Genomic DNA, 18,006 nt, shown 5'->3' on the forward strand with positions numbered 1-18,006 from the left:
TGACAGAAACTACATGTCATATCTGTGCTGTGCCTGTTGATGCACTTGGGAGGTGGGGTTACACTAGTCGTGGCCTGAACCTGAATAGGAGGGGGAAGGATAGATTAGTTGATCTTCTTGCAGAAAATGTAAGGTGGTGGTGGTGGTTAGTGTTTAACGTCCCGTCGACAACGAGGTCATTAGAGATGGAGCGCAAGCTCGGGTTAGGGAAGGATTGGGAAGGAAATTGGCCGTGCCCTTTCAAAGGAACCATCCCGGCATTTGCCTGAAACGATTTAGGGAAATCACGGAAAACCTAAATCAGGATGGCCGGAGACGGGATTGAACCGTCGTCCTCCCGAATGCGAGTCCAGTGTGCTAACCACTGCGCCACCTCGCTCGGCAAATGTAAGGGGGGCCACATGCATACAAGACAAAATACCTGTGATTACTGGAGTCAGAGGGACACATTTTTTAGGTTAGAGTCAGGTTACAGACAGAGGGTATTGAAAGAGATTAAAACAGAACAGTGGCATAATGTCTGTAGCAGTATCCAAAGAAATAAAATTTGTGTGTTTCATCAGAACATTAGAGGACTGAAAAATAAGATAGATGAGCTTCTTGTACGTCTAAAAAATTGTGTAAATTCTGAAGGTATAGATGTTTTGTGTCTCTCTGAACACCATGTAACCGCAGGGATGGAGAAGTTAAATTTAAGGGATTACAGATTAGCATCTTATTCATGTAGAGTCCACATGGAAAAAGGAGGAGTTGCTACTTATATAAAAACTGGACACAAAGTCAAAAATATTGAATCAAATAGTTTTTGTGTAGATCAGATCCTTGAAGCATGTGCTTGTGAGTTGCTACTGCAATATACTTCTATAGTAATTGTAAAAATTGCAGATCCCCTCAAGGTAACTTTCAGCTACCTGTCAGACAAAAAGATGCAGTTAAAGATACGGATACAAAAATTAGCTAGAATCTTTGTTTGGTTGTTTCAATCTAGTATCTGTTGTAAATTTTCCAACTCGTGTGCAGCAAGATAGTAGGTCACTTATCGATAACATTTTCATAGACGGTGCCCAGGCAGAAACAATTAATGTGTACCCAGTCGTTAAAGGGCTATCTGACCATGATGCACAGTTAATGGAAATAACATGTATAGCACCTTACAGGATTCAGGCAGGTTCATACAAGGCAGGGAGGCTTATTAATGTGAACAGGATACAGAGCTTTATGTGCAGCCTAGAAGAGGTAGAATGAGATGAAGTATACACAGAAAATGGTGCTGATGTAAAATTCAATTTGTTCCACTGTAAATTTGTCTCAATATTTGAGAGTTGCTTTCAATAAATGCTATCAAAAAAAGCCATTACAAAGTCAAGTAAGCCATGGATTACTAAGGGAATTAAGATATCGTGTAAGAGGAAGAGGGAAATATATGGACAGGCCAGAATAAGTCAGGATCCGATGTTACTTGCTTACTACAAAAGATACTGTAATACTTTAAGGAAAGTCATTAAGAAGTCAAGAAGCTTATGTATTCTGACAGAAATTAATAATGTGGATAATAAGATTAAAACTATATGGAATACTGTCAAACAGGAGACAGGGCAGCCTGACAGTGCACAGCATACCATAGCAATAAAGCTAAATGATGATGTTGTGAGTGATAATTCACAAGTTGCAAGTATTTTTAACAATCACTTTCTGAATGTAGCAGCAAAAATAGGGTTAAAGGGTTCAGCTGAAGAAGCAAAAAATATGTTAAAAATGTCATTTAGAAATAGCACCAACATCCCCCACTGAAATTAAACAAAACTAAAAACTAAACTCCTCCCGAATAGGCCATGAAGGCCCAACGGCACCGACCGGCCGCCGTGTCATCCTCAGCCCACAGGCATCACTGGATGTGGATATGGAGGGTCATGTGGTTAGCACACCGCTCTCCCGGCCGTATGTCAGTTTCCGAGACCGGAACCACTACTTCTCAATCAAGTAGCTCCTCAGTTTGCCTCACAAGGGGTGAGTGCATCCCACTTGCCAACAGCACTCAGCAGACCGGATGGTCACCCATCCAAGTGCTAGCCCTGCCCGACAACGCTTAACTTCGGTTATCTGACGGGAATTGGTGTTACCACTGCAGCAAGGCCGTTGGCCACTGAAAATAAGGAAATAATAAATACTGAAAAACAAGAGCTCATGTGGTGTTGATGGAGTCTCTAACAGATTTTGACGTGTTGTTCTAATTTAATAAGTGGAGTCCTTAGCAATATATGTAATGCTTCGCTGGCACAGGGAATTTTTCCAGACAGATTGAAATACGCAATTGTTAAACCTCTTCATAAGAAAGGGGACAAGAGCGACTTAAATAATTATAGACCAATCTCATTGCTGACTTCATTTTCTAAAATATTCGAAAAAGTTATGTATTCAAGAGTAGTCTCACATTTAAGTGTAAATAATTTACTCAGCATGTCACAGTTCAGATTCCGGAAGGGTTACTCAACTGAGAATGCTATCTACACATTTACCCATCAAATAGTACAAGCCATAAATAACAAATTATCGCCAGCTGGTATTTTTTGTGATCTCTCCAAGGCATTTGACTGTGTGGATCATGTCACACTCTTAGAAAAACTCAGGTTTATGGAATTGAAGGCTATACACACAGCTGGTTTGAATCATACTTAATGAACAGAAATAAAAAAGTTGTGCTGAATAGCACAAATAATGTTGGGAGGGTGGTAAATCTAGTGAATGGGGAGTTATCACAAAGGGAGTCCCACAGGGTCCAATCTTAGGTCCTCTGTTGTTCCTTATTCATGTGAATGACCTCCCACTTAACGTTTAGCAAGCGGAACTAGTACTTTTTGCATTTGACATGAGTGTTATAATAAATCCCATTCCAGAAAAAGCAGCTGAAGATATTGTTAAGGATGTCTTTCAAAGAATTATTAAGTGGTCTCAGAAAATGGACTCTCCCTTAGTTTTGAAATCACTCACTATATCCAGTTCTGTAAACCGAATAGAGTCATACCGACAATTGGTATAGCATATAAACAGGGCTCAGTTAACAGGGTAGATTTCTCCAGATTTTTGGGTGCTCATATTGATGACAACTTGAACTGGAAGAAGCATATTACTGAGCTTCTCAAACAACTAAGTTCAGCTTCTTTTGCTCGTCGTATAATTGCTAGCCTTGGTAATAAACAGATCAGCCTCCTAACGTACTTTGCATATTTCCACTCAATAATGTCTTATGGAATAGTTTTCTGGGGTGACTCACCACTTAGACACAAAGTATTGATTGCACAAAAGAGAGCAGTGAGAATAATTAGTGGTGTTCACCCAAGGGCGTCATGTAGGAACCTTTTCAAGGAGTTAGGTATTTTAACTGCACCATCAGAGTACATATATTCACTAATGAAATTCATTACAAATAATCCATCTCAATTCGCGAAGAACAGTGATGTTCATACGTACAATGCTAGAGGGAAAAATGACCTTTCTTATCTGTTATTGAAGCTGTCAGTTGCTCATTATTCAGCAGCAAAAATCTTTGATCATTTGCACAACAACATAAAGCGTCTGGCAGGTAGCAGAGCAAGTTTTAAATCTAGCTTAAAATCATTTCTTTTGGACAACTCCTTCTACTCCATGGATGAGTTTCTGTTTCAGAAATGGTAAAATAATAATAATAATAATAATAATTTGTACCTCTTAATGTAGTTGCATGAGTAGAACTAAAAATTTCAGTAATAATAATATTATCATTATTCATGTGTGTATATATATCTTGTTATCTGACTTGTTCCACATCATATCGATAAAATAATAGGGGAGAATGACATACGAAACATGACATAACTAAAACTAAACTGAAGAAATATTGGACCGAAACATCAAAGAATATAAAGATGAAATCATCTGTGATATGCGTACATTTCCTGTGTCCCTCAGTCCCCCCTATTGGAGAGCTGGCAGACTGTTGAGTGGAATAAACACATTCAAGATACTTAGCTGTATTTCTCATATTGCACTCGGCTTCATTTGGCAAGCAGTATTTCATTTATATTAATTCAGAATGAGAGAAGAAGAATTTCTATATCTATTATGAACAGTGCACAATAGTAACGTCTCCTGAGCTCAACATCAATCTCTTCATTGGAAGGGGGCGGGGAGTGGTGGGCTGTGTTGACTCAGCTTCTTAGACTAAGGGCATGGCATTAGAACATGCGTGGCATATAGTTGTATTTTTCTGGAGACCATTTTCCAAGCAGATTGGAGGGAATCCAAGCGGCACAGCTGCATGTTTTTGGTCCATGAGTCACCAGTAGGTTATAGCTGAAGATTCTGTGAACAATACCAGCATTTCTCTTACTCTTTTTGACAGCAGATGCCAGTTTAAAGTGGGAAGGATGTAAAAGATTAACCTTAATTTTTAGTGTGTGTGTGTGTGTGTGTGTGTGTGTGTGTGTGTGTGTGTGTGTGTGTGTGTGGGCGTGCGTGCGTGTTCTGGATTCCACATTTCACAGGCTCCATGGCAAACGTCCTCTAGAAAACACACACACACACACACACACACACACACACACACACACACACACACACAAATTCTGGTCAACTCAACAATCTCCATGCTTCTGTCTCACTGTAGGACTTCACGCAGAGCACACATTCCAGAATTGTAGGAAACAATATCATTGTGGCACCAATCTAAAGGGCATCCAATTACCTAGGTATACCTTACATGACAGTTTTTGTGCATTGTCTTCTTTCCTTCTTCTTGGTGCAGTATCCACAGACATACTCACCAACATTAAGCCGTGTCATGCTCCGATGGGCAGCTGATGTGTGCAGGCGACCTGTACTACGGCTATCACCTCCCAATCTTGGTCGACTAACTACCAATCGATTTGCTTCTTGACGATTTAGCCATCCACCTTCCTGCTGCATTCTTTTGTTTAAAATGGGGAAAAATATTATAGAACAACACAAATAAAAACATGAACAGACACACAAAAGAAACAGTGACATTTAATACACTTTATGATCACAGCTATACATGACTGTATGATTACATTTATGAAAGGCACAGTAAAGAGCATGGGTGAGGCTGCTTTTTTAATATTTATTGTCACTCCCATTCTTTTTCATTTAAAAATGACACAAGGAAAAAAAATATATGCTCCTTTAAGCACCTGATGTCTCTGATATGGCCCATAAGCAAAGCACATGAAGAAAGTCACCATAAAGTCTGTATTTAATTGATGCAACTCAGTGTACAGGCTTAAAATTGCATTTTCTCTAACTGTTTCTAATAATTTGCTCCTGTTCATGCACATTCACATTATGTTCTCTTTATTCATATTTATGGTGAGATGTTACAGACTATACAAACAAATTTCATCTATATCATGCATAAACATCCTTACATTTGTTAAGTAATGATCTTTTATTATAACAACCTGTGAGATTTGTCCACTTCACATGTCAAATGTTTTATTTATACTGAGAACATTACCACTACCAAAAATACACAGGCTTTCACAGCAAGTGTCAATATCACTAAAAAACATTTTGGTTATACTGCAGTGTCATCTTATAATACACTTAAAAGTACTAAAATGTATCAACGATTCTGCTGTTCTGTAGTGACTCTTCTGATTAGCTGAGGTGCAGGTGCAGGTGCATCAATATATTGCTTTCATAACAGTGTCACTAGACCACTGACATCACATTTATTTTATGGATCCTGAAATAGCACTGGTAGCCATAAGGAGGAAAAGAGGGGACCCGTGGCCGACTATTTGTGGGTTTCACAACATGCCGGCAATTGATGGCACACTATGAAGCAACGACAAGGTTCATGGGCCTGTGATTTCCTGCCGTTAGTAGCAGAAAGAAGATGCCAGTTCTGCATATGCTGTTTGTTTTGCTGGTCACCGCAGTATCCAGTGAAGCTGACGTGCTGCAATCACACGTGATTCATCATACTGTGATTGCTGGCACTGTTGATTATATCAGGCAGTCTCAGGATTTCCAATGCCTGTCTTATTTTTCATGTGCACTTCTGTGGCTGTCTTGCCAGTACGGTACTCTGCTTGTGCAGATCTGTTGTTTCCCCAAGCGAACATAGCACTCATACTTTGCTATATTCTTGCTAACAGGCCTCCCAGTTCCCCCAATATAAATCCGTGCAACACTCAAACTTCCTGGCAGATTAAAACTGGACACTGCCACGACCACCAAACAAGCAGCATATGCACAGCTGGTGCCATCTTTCCACCACTAACAGCAGCAAAACATGAATCCCAGAAGTTTGTCACTGATTTGCAGTCGGCTATCAATTTCCAGAAAGCCATGCAACTCACAAATAGTCAGACACATACGCCCGGCTCTCTCTTCTACCAATGTTACTTTAGGAACAATAAAATCTAATAGATATGTCAGTGATCTAGTGACACCATCAGGAAAGCAATATACTGATGCACCCACACCCCAGCACATCAGCTTTTGCACTGAGGAAGGCTGCTACACCTCAATCTAAATGTCAAAATATTTTATAGGATGACATGGAAATATACTGAGAAGGCTTTTGATAAGGATACTATTATTGCCATTTGTCCTTCAGACACACCAGGCTTTATATTGTTCTGCAGATGGACACACTGCAACCAGTACAACAAACTGGATTCTGTTCACCAGTGGTCAAGCCACTCACATAAATTGGGAGATACACCACTTCTCAACTGACCACCTCGTACATCAAATACTTTTGAGAAATCTAAGAAGACAAAACCAGCATTTTCATTTCTTGTGTCCTAAATGTGAATATGTTTCATGAGTGATGCTTATTTGTGCTGACTTTTTTCCTTGGAAGCTTTTAATTTTCAAAGACCATAACTATATATATCAGCTACAGAGTATGTTCTGGGATGCTGAAGCCACCAGAGATCACAAAATTCTCTGCATCTATTTATTTATCTAGCCATTTGACTTACTACCGGGAAAAATGTACTGTTGCAGTCATACACCACTAATGTCCTTAGAGATGTGGTGGGGAGGCTGTAGTGGAGTGTGAAAGTGTTGTCACACACACACACACACACACACACACACACAAAAACGTGCGCGCGCGCGCGACTGTTGATAGTTTCCATGACATTTATTTATAGGTTCTGTGAGACTATTCGAGCCAAAGCATCATTGACATGGAATGAGCAGTACATTGTTTATGGACAGCTAATTAGAAAATTCATAAATAAAAACAGTTAGTATATGAATAAATAACATGTTACAGAGAAACTCCTCAACTACTATGAGGAACTCCTGTACAGGAGGAAACCTCTCAACTTTAATCTGAATGTTAGTGGTTTATCACTCAATTTTTCAGTTCTGTTGGAAGCCTACTGAAAATGAAACTTGCCGATATACATCCATGCCTGTTCCAATCTCAGAATAACTCTTGCACCATACATCCTCAATTAACTGTTTGATATATTCCAATCTCTGTCTCCATCTAAAGTTTTTACCCTCTACAGCTCCCTCTAGTGCCATGGAAGTTATTCCCTGATGTCTTAATACACATCCAATCATCCTGTCCCTCCTTCTTGTCAGTGTTTCTTTCTTCACCGATTCTGAGGAGACTGAATGCTGCTCCAAAAGTACATTTTCAGAGGACAACCTCCTCATTCCTTTACCTTATCAGTCCACCCAGGTTTCAGTATTTGCCTATAGCACTATATCTCAAACGCTTCAATTCTCTTCTGTTCCTGTGTTCCTACCACCCATGATTAACTACCATACAATGCTGTGCTCCACACATACATTTTCAGAAGTTTCTTCCTCAAATTAAGGCCTATGTTTGATACTAGTAGACTTCTTTTTGTCAGGATTGCCTTCTTTGCCCGTGCCAGTCTGGTTTTTATGTCTTCCTTGCTTCGGTTGGCATGGGTTATTTTGATTCCAAAATAGCTTCATCTACTTTGTGATCTCTGATTTGGATGTTAAGTTTCTTACTATTCTCATATCTGCTACTTCTCATTACTTAGTCTTTTTTGGTTTACTCTAAATCCATACTGTGTACACATTAGACTGCTCATTCCATTCAACAGATTTTGTAATTATTCTACACCTTCACCGAGAATAGCAATGTCATCAGCGAATCTAATCACTGATATCCTTTCAACCTGGCTTTTAATCCCACTTTGCAACTTTTCTTTTAGTTCCGCCTTTGCTTCTTCCATGTATGGACTGAACCATAGGGATGAAATATTGCATAACTGTTATACCCCTATTTAATTCATTCAATTTGTTTTGAGTCATCCAGTCTTATGGTTCCCTCTTGGTTCTTGTACATACTATACATTACTTTATCTTTAGCTCACTACTTTTTTCCTCAGAATTTTCAACATCTTGCACCATTTTACACTGACAAACACTTTTACCAGGTTGACAAATCCTATGACATGCCTTTATTTTTCTTCAGTCTTGCTTCCATTATCAAGCTCAACCTTCAGGGCTGTGTCTCTGGTGCCTTTACCTTTCTCAAGGCCAAACTAATTGTCACTTAACAGTTCCTCAACTTTCTTTTCCATTCTTCTGTATATTATTCTTGTCAGCAACTCAGATGCATGCACTGTTAAGATGATTGTGGGATAGATCTTGCACTTATCTGCTCTTGCTATCTTCGGAACTGTGTGGATGATATGTTTCTGAAAGTCTGATGGTATGTTGCCAGTCTCATAGATTCTACACACCAACTTGAACAGTAATTTGGTTGCCACTTCCCCCAATGATTTTAGAAATTCCAATGGAATGTTGTCTATCCCTCCTGTTTTATTTAATCTCAAGTCTTCCAAAGGTCTCTTAAATCCCGATGCATACAGAATACCACGTCTCTTCCATTTCGATTCCAAGTTTTTCTTCTATCACGTCATCAGAAAATTCCTCACCCTCAGAGAGACCTTCCCCGAACTCTATCCGCTCTATCATCTGCATCTAAACATGGAATTCCCATTACACTCTTAATATTGCCACTCCATTTTTCATTTCATCAGAGGTTGTTTTGACTTTTCTATATGCTGAATCAGTCCTCCTGAGTATCATTCCTCTTTCGATTTCTTCACCCCGGCTTTCCTGCACTTCCTTTTTATTTCATTCCTAAGTGATTTATATTGTTGCACCTCTGTCTTTTCCTTATCATTTTTGTACTTCCTTATTTAATTAACTAATTGAAGTATTTCTTCTGTTACCCAAAGTTTCTACCCAGTTATCTTCCCTGAACCTATGTTTGTTTGTCCAGCATTTGTGAATGCTCTTTTTAGAAGTGTCCACTCCTCTTCAACTGAACTACCTACTGTGTTATTCCTTATCACAGTATCCACATCTTCAGCAAACTTCAAACATGTCTCATCATTCCTCAGTACTTTAGTATACCACTTCCTTCCACCCTGATTTTTTTCATGTGATTCTCTTAAACTTCAGTCTATTCTTCGTCATTACTAAATTGTGATATGAGTCTCTATCTGATTATGAGTATACCTCACAATCCAATACCTGGTTTGGAATCTCTGTCTGACTATGATGTACTACAACTGGAATCTTCCTGTATATCTAGACCTTTTCCAGGTATATCTCCCCCTTTTGTGATTTCTGAACAGTGTATCTGCTACTACTAACTGTAACTTATTGCAGAATTCACTTAGTATTTCTCCTCTCTAATTCCTACTACCAAGCATATATTCTCCCACTACTCTTTTTTCTATTCCTTGCCTTACATATAGGGGGTGTACCAGTATTTGACCTCAACATAGTTGACAGAAGAAAAATGTCTAAACCTCGAGGAAGAGGGGGGAGACGTTTCTGGCAAGTAAACAACAGAGGAACAACCACCTTAAGAATAGCCCCCATCATGAAGATAAAAATTTGAGAAACCAGGTAAATGCTTCAAATATAATAATCCTGGCCACTGAAAAAAAGACTGAAGAAGTGTTTGCTTTAAACGGAATAAACCTGGTCACTATGTTAAATGATCAATTTAGAAACAGTGTAAGTTGGTAGGGGTGGGGATGGGGATGCCCCAATACCGTATATACTCGAATCTAAGCCGCACTTTTTTTCCGGTTTTAGTAATCCAAAAAACCGCCTGCGGCTTAGAATCGAGTCCGAAGTAAGCGGAAGTTCTGAAAAATGTTGGTAGGTGCCGGCACAACTTCTGTCATCGCATATATATATAGCGCTACACAGGCATGCTTTGCAGGCACAAAGATAAAATACTGGCGCCAAAACCTATGCATCAGTAAATAAATTAAAAGAAACGGTAGAAGAATGTAAACATTATGCCATGTATTCTTTTGTGTTTGCTGCTATCTCATTTAAATCCTGTTTGCCTAATAAACTACGAAACTAGAGTGAGACAATAGCAAACGCGGAAGAATATACATATCACGTCATGTTTATATTCATATTATTCTTATGCAGAATAGTGATACAGTCAGAAATGAAGCGCGGCAACTGCCTAGATTTTTTAAATCTAAGATGACTCTAATTTCTGTGCAGAATGCAATGTACTAAAGAGGTGTCTGCAAAGATTTTCAAACAGAGAAAAATTTTCGCTAAACTCTCGTTCAGAACATCTTCTATCATACGCAGTCTATTATTTGGTTCTTGTTGATCATTATCAAAGAAATCAGCAGTGTAAGTAACAACAAATAGCAGTCTCTTGCCGTTGATTCGCTTACGAGACAATTCCTCTCTTTTTTTTATTCTAAGCCATGGTAGAACGCACAAAAAGCAAGCCATGCCGCGAGCAGCGACAGGTCGTAAACGCTCATTATCAGAATGCGACAAACAATGCATTACACAATACAATAATGCATTTTCAGCTTAGAGTGACGTAAACACCTATGACAAAGAGAACGGCACTTATCAGATCAAAGCAAAATAAGCAATCGATTCAAACCAGACGAAGCACGTGAAAAAGGAAGGGTACCCATATAAATACAGACGGAGCGCCTAGCACACAGCAATGGCTACTTGGTAAAGCTTAACTGTTAAGCTTACGACTCGAACCAAACTACTGTAGCTGTATCTTCATTCGTTCGACCTCAATTGTGTCTCATGTTACAATGGACCAACTTTGTTTCGATTTGGAGGGGCGATCTAAAACTTTTCTCTCCCCTTGAATTTCAAGTCTCAAATTTCAGGTGCGGCTTAGAATTGGGAAAATTTTTTTCCCTTGATTTTAAGTCTCATTTTTCAGGTGCCGCTTAGATTCGAGTGTGGCTTAGATTCATGTACATACGGTAAGCAAAATTCTATCACTAGGAAGCAAACATGTAGACAAAAATGCGTGGTTTTTACATTCTGGTGCTGCTGATCACATTTGTAATCAAACTAAACAGGTTACAAGTTACAGGCTATTTAAAAGAGTGAAGTCCCAATCTACACTCCTGAAAATGGAAAAAAGAACACATTGACACCGGTGTGTCAGACCCACCATACTTGCTCCGGACACTGCGAGAGGGCTGTACAAGCAATGATCACACGCACGGCACAGCGGACACACCAGGAACCGCGGTGTTGGCCGTCGAATGGCGCTAGCTGCGCAGCATTTGTGCACCGCCGCCGTCAGTGTCAGCCAGTTTGCCGTGGCATACGTAGCTCCATCGCAGTCTTTAACACTGGTAGCATGCCGTGACAGCGTGGACGTGAACCGTATGTGCAGTTGACGGACTTTGAGCGAGGGCATATAGTGGGCATGCGGGAGGCCGGGTGGACGTACCGCCGAATTGCTCAACACGTGGGGCATGAGGTCTCCACAGTACATCGATGTTGTCGCCAGTGGTCGGCGGAAGGTGCACATGCCCGTCGACCTGGGACCGGACCGCAGCGACGCACGGATGCACGCCAAGACCGCAGGATCCTACGCAGTGCCGTAGGGGACCGCACCGCCACTTCCCAGCAAATTAGGGACACTGTTGCTCCTGGGGTATCGGCGAGGACCATTCGCAACCGTCTCCATGAAGCTGGGCTACGGTCCCGCACACCGTTAGGCCGTCTTCCGCTCACGCCCCAACATCGTGCAGCCCGCCTCCAGTGGTGTCGCGACAGGCGTGAATGGAGGGACGAATGGAGACGTGTCGTCTTCAGCGATGAGAGTCGCTTCTGCCTTGGTGCCAATGATGGTCGTATGTGTGTTTTGCGCCGTGCAGGTGAGCGCCACAATCAGGACTGCATACGACCGAGGCACACAGGGCCAACACCCGGCATCATGGTGTGGGGAGCGAACTCCTACACTGGCCGTACACCACTTGTGATCGTCGAGGGGACACTGAATAGTGCACGGTACATCCAAACCGTCATCGAACCCATCGTTCTACCATTCCTAGACCGGCAAGGGAACTTGCTGTTCCAACAGGACAATGCACGTCCGCATGTATCCCGTGCCACCCAATGTGCTCTAGAAGGTGTAAGTCAACTACCCTGGCCAGCAAGATCTCCGGATCTGTCCCCCATTGAGCATGTTTGGGACTGGATGAAGCGTCGTCTCACGCGGTCTGCACGTCCAGCACGAACGCTGGTCCAACTGAGGCGCCAGGTGGAAATGGCATGGCAAGCCGTTCCACAGGACTACATCCAGCATCTCTACGATCGCCTCCATGGGAGAATAGCAGCCTGCATTGCTGCGAAAGGTGGATATACACTGTACTAGTGCCGACATTGTGCATGCTCTGTTGCCTGTGTCTATGTGCCTGTGGTTCTGTCAGTGTGATCATGTGATGTATCTGACCCCAGGAATGTGTCAATAAAGTTTCCCCTTCCTGGGACAATGAATTCACGGTGTTCTTATTTCAATTTCCAGGAGTGTATATTGGTGATGGTAGCTTCATTTCATCACAAGAAAAGGCGACATAAACATTTTAGCCTTTGATAGAAAAAGATGGAGTGAGGAAATATCTGTCAAATGTTTATATATGCCAGTGATTCAGTTTAATGTATACTCATGGAGTGTAGCCATGTATGGAAGTGAAACATGGACGATAACCAGTTTGGACAAGAAGAGAATAGAAGCTTTCGAAATGTGGTGCTACAGAAGAATGCTGAAGATAAGGTGGGTAGACCACATAACTAATGAGGAAGTATTGAATAGGATCGGGGAGAAGAGAAGTTTGTGGCACAACTTGACCAGAAGAAGGGATCGGTGGGTAGGACATGTTTTGAGGCATCAAAGGATCACAAATTTAGCATTGGAGGGCAGCGTGGAGGGTAAAAATCGTAGAGGGAGACCAAGAGATCAATACACTAAGCAGATTCAGAAGGATGTAGGTTGCAGTAGGTACTGGGAGATGAAGGAGCTTGCACAGGATAGAGTAGCATGGAGAGCTGCATCAAACCAGTCTCAGGACTGAAGACCACAACAATACCCATATTTGCCTGAATAATGTTATTTTCACTCAGTGACATCCTAAACTTCATTCTGCGTAACTTTTCTTCACAAACTTCCACTGCAACAACATTTTTTCCCTTGAAGAGTCTGCCTATTGTCTTATCAGATTTAAATGTTATTCCCTTGTAAAGAACTGGTATGGGTATGTAGATCTCAAAATCTGGAGCAGAAGGCTTGTACACCAAAATTTTCCCTGTGTAAAAATGTTTTTGAACAGTTGACAAATCTAGTTTAAGTAAAAAGATAAAAGCTTATGTGTGGGCTGTATTATGGGCAAAATTCATTAGTTGCCCTTCCATAAAAGTGACACAAAGTCAGCAAAGACATGCGAGTTGATTCACAGTGATTTTTGTGGTCCTGCCCAAGTTAATTCAGTTGATGGTTCAGGGTACTTTCTATTGTTAAAAGATGACTATTCCAATTAGCAATTTTTGTATTTCTCAAAAGATATGTCTGAATTGGGCAAACAGCTGGAATATTTCATAAAAACTAGTGATAAGCAAGTTGAGCATGGAATTAAAGTGATCGGAACTAATAGAATTTATGAATTTATTAATCAATAGGTGCACAAAATAATGCAGAACCATGTTTGACTGTGATGTGGCCAAACTCAGGGTATTTGGAGAGATGGTTTACCAGGTGTACTGGTATGAAACGAGCGTTTTTTTGTGAAAATGAAACACTAATTTTGAATTGAAAAGTAAAAACATTTTATTCAAAGTACTGACTATTGCTTTCTATACATTTTGATCACCTTTCTGGCAATTTGTAGACACCACACCAATAGAATTGTTCCTATTTTGAAGCAAACCAATCAAACACCCAATTTTCGACTTCTTCGTAGGAATCAAAGTGTTCCTCAGCCAATGCGTGTCCCATTGATGAAAACAAATGGTAGTTGGAAGGGGCCAAGTCTGATGAATACGGCGGATGGGGTAGCAGCTCCCAGCCAAGTGTTTTGACTGTATCCTGAACCAGTTTTGCTTTGTGTGCAGGTGCATTGTTGTGTAAAAAAATTACTTTGCCATGTCTTCTGGCCCATTCTGGTCTTTTTTCGATCAATGCATAGTTCAAATTGATCATTTGTTGTCTGTAGCGATTAGTATTCACAGTTTCACCGGATTTTAGAAGCTCATGATACACCACACCTTTCTGATCCACCAAACACAGAGCATTGTCTTCTTGCCGAATTGAATTGGTTTTGCAGTCGATGTTGATGGTTGTCCCTGATTAACCCATGATTTTTCCCATTTAGGATTCATAAAACAAATACATTTTTCATTGCCAGTAACAATTCAATGCAAAAGTGATTTTCTTTCATGTCTTTGAAGCAAAATTTGACAAATGGTTTTTCGATTTTGCATCCGTCTTTCATTCAATTCATGTGGCACCCATTTTCCACACTTTTGGATCTTTCCCATAGCTTTCAAACGGTCAGAAATTGTTTGTTGTGCAACATTTAGCATTGCTGCCATTTGCTTCTGACTCAAAGTGTCATCTTCATCCAATATTGCTTGCGATTCGGTGTCTTCGAACTTTTATGGTGGTCTTCCACATTCTTCATTTCTTACATCAAAATCATTATTTCTGAAGCGTTGAAGCCATCTTTTGCATGTTGCTTCTGATAGAGCATGATCACCATATGCCTCGACAAGCATTCGATGCGACTCTGCAGCACTTTTTTTCAAATGAAAACAAAAAATTGATGCTTTTCGCAAATCATCATTTTCTGGTAGAAAATCCGACATTGTTAACAAGATGAAAACAGATGATGATGTTTGTTCCATGACTTGATGTATACTAAATATCTTTGACAGATGCCATACCAACCAAACAAACAAAAATTAAGGCTCGTTCGCTATCGACACATTTGTATCTTAACGCTCATTTCATACCGGTACACCTTGTACATATACATTACAAAGGAGAGATGGTAGAAATGGGATTCCAAAGCTGAAAAAGGTTTCTTGGTTGAATATGATACACAGGTGAAAGGATATAAAGTTGGTTTTATCATGAAGATCAAGATAAAATACACTTAAATGTTGTTTTCATGCACAAATTAAACTGGGATCATCAATCTGAGAAAAATGTCAAGAAAGATGTTGAACAGTTTCTAATATCTGAAACCACTGAGGACGAACGGCCTACTCAAGAGGAGAGGGTGAATCAGGCAGAAGACTTCAATTAAGCCACCCACAGATGAAATCAATTGTACTAAACATAATTTCATTGCAGATTGCACAGAATTTGTGAATCAAGCAGGTAGAACTTATGAGATAGAGCAAATATCAAAAGGCCAGTTAGATATGCCAACCTCAATGTGTGTGACACACTGCTGGGCCATTCCACTGATGATAATCATATCAATTCCACACATGCAGAGCTTTCAATAGTTCACCGATGAGTTTTCAGCAGATTCGAGATATAATATCTCTGGCAATATATGCTTGAAAGAAATAAAGCTTGGCCATCTTGTATAAATTCTTACATTCACTTAAACAAAATAATAAATAAATATTTCTTGAGTGATTTTCGTAGAGATAACTTGAACCAAAGTTGGATGAAAAAATAAATGCTTAAAAGAATGTGAAGTTTACCTTTTTATACGTCCGGCAATATTTGCGGGATAAACATACCCTTTATTTGTAATAACTTACCAATACAAGGCCTTAGAATATAAAATTTTCCAATACTTTACAAATTAAGGGCAAAATTGATTACTTTTGTAAAAATGCCAAAAATGGGTATTTTTAGCCCACATTGCAAGAAAAAGTCACCTGCAAACTCTTTTAAACTGTTTCCATTAGGAAGACCATATTCTAAACCATCTAAAAACTAAATTTGCTTTTGTCGTGTAAGCATACAAGGCCCTAAAAAAGCTATAGCAAGGTGCATTGAAAATGGGTCCATATTCCACTGGTCCTCAAATTAAATCTGACATCTTTCAATACGTTCTACAACTTTTAGCATTCACTGGAGAAGATAATATCAAAAATCTTGATGGATAGGAAGTGAGATCACATCAGAACAACTTGAAAAATTTCAAAGAGGCACTGTTTTTTGTCAAGAGTTCATTATCACATATTTCAGCCTGCTTGTCTGCTGAAATAATTACAGCTGATTATAAATTTCCAAATTTAACTGTACATTACCAGGGCACTGGAGATCATGGTAGTGAAATTGTTTCATAACAACTGCAACATACATTATATGAACTGCCTTCAAGTTTTACACTGTTTTCACATTTGTAAATTTTGGTGAGGGTAATAGCAGTCTCACTGACATTTTTTGGAAAGTATTAAAGTTATAGAGAATTTTGAGTATTTCTTTTTTAGTTGTGCAATGCCACAGATGTGCTAGTTTAATTTCAGTTCCAGATATAGTACATTTTGTGTCCACGTAATTTGTGGTTTATGTTGAACATTAGTGAACGAAAGAAAATTTGTATAAATTTCTGTTACAGTCCATGGTGGTTTAACCACTGCTGGTTTCTTTTAAAGTGGGAAAACCAGCACCTCCATCGCCACAGACGCCATGCCCGAAGCTGTACAATAGCAGCCATAGGTGTGTTTCCTCGCAAAGGATTCCAATCCTAGTGATACATTTCTCTGGGTCAGAGGACACAGCTAAAAGAGGTCTCTTTTAGTATCCTAAGCTTATGTTTCTGGCAATATACTTGAATTTTTTACATGTTTCATTAATTTTCTTTGAATGTCATGAGCAAAATTATACTGCCAGATAGATGGTGTCACTGATGATGCTGGAGTAACTGCAATAATATGCTGACTATGCTCGAGTAACTGTAATAATATGTTGTTCCAGAATCCAGTGCTTGTCACACCTTTATGACCAATAAAATAAACTGGGCCATGTGTGTGCATAAAGCTTATTAAAGCACCCTTCCACTCAGAAGTCTCACAGATATTACAAACCTACCACTCTTTTTTTATAAAAGTATGCAGCATGTTGTCCTTGCTGGAGGTCTGATTTTAATGTATTTCCTCCAATACTGTCAATAAATTTTGGCCAGAAAAGATCATGCATCATTTGAAAATCTAATGACCTGAACTGTTGTTTCATCAATTGGCAAAAATGGCATTAAATTTGCTTTTACTGAAATCTGTCATGATGAGTTGTGAAAAAAACACTACCTTTTTGAAGTTTTTAAAGTTCTTTTCACTTGGCCTTATTTCCTAGTCATTAGAACTTTTAATATTACCTTCCCCGCAAACTAATAAACAACTGGAGGACATACAAATAGATGTCAGATTTAATTTGAGTACCAGTGGAATATTGGTGTATTTTCAAATACACTTCCGCATTGTCATTGTTTTTTAGGGCCTTATATGCTCTCACTTTGCAAAACTATCTATTTTTTTAGGTGGTTGAGAGCATGGACTTTCTAGCGTGAACAGTCTAAAAAGCGTTGTAAAAGTGGGCTGAAACTACAATTTTGACATTCTTATAAAAAATGTCAATTTTGCACGCAATCTGTGAACTACTGGAAAGTGGCAGGAGAATGAAAATTTTATATACTTGTACCTTTTATTGGTAAGTTATTAGCA

At 39.6% G+C, this 18,006-nt stretch overlaps 1 protein-coding gene across 4 annotated transcripts in view; it reads right to left on the reverse strand.

Annotated features, from left to right (window-relative positions):
- LOC126475141 (protein melted) overlaps positions 1–18,006 on the reverse strand; it is a 268,693-nt gene that overhangs the window by 140,294 nt on the left and 110,393 nt on the right. For all 4 annotated transcript variants that reach the window (XM_050102749.1, XM_050102748.1, XM_050102750.1 and 1 more), the window contains one exon: positions 4,800–4,942. In XM_050102749.1, the coding sequence (XP_049958706.1) occupies positions 4,800–4,942 (143 nt within the window). The remainder of the gene's footprint in view (positions 1–4,799; positions 4,943–18,006) is intronic.

Source organism: Schistocerca serialis, chromosome 4, assembly GCF_023864345.2.
Source record: "Schistocerca serialis cubense isolate TAMUIC-IGC-003099 chromosome 4, iqSchSeri2.2, whole genome shotgun sequence".
Lineage (NCBI taxonomy): Eukaryota > Metazoa > Arthropoda > Insecta > Orthoptera > Acrididae > Schistocerca > Schistocerca serialis.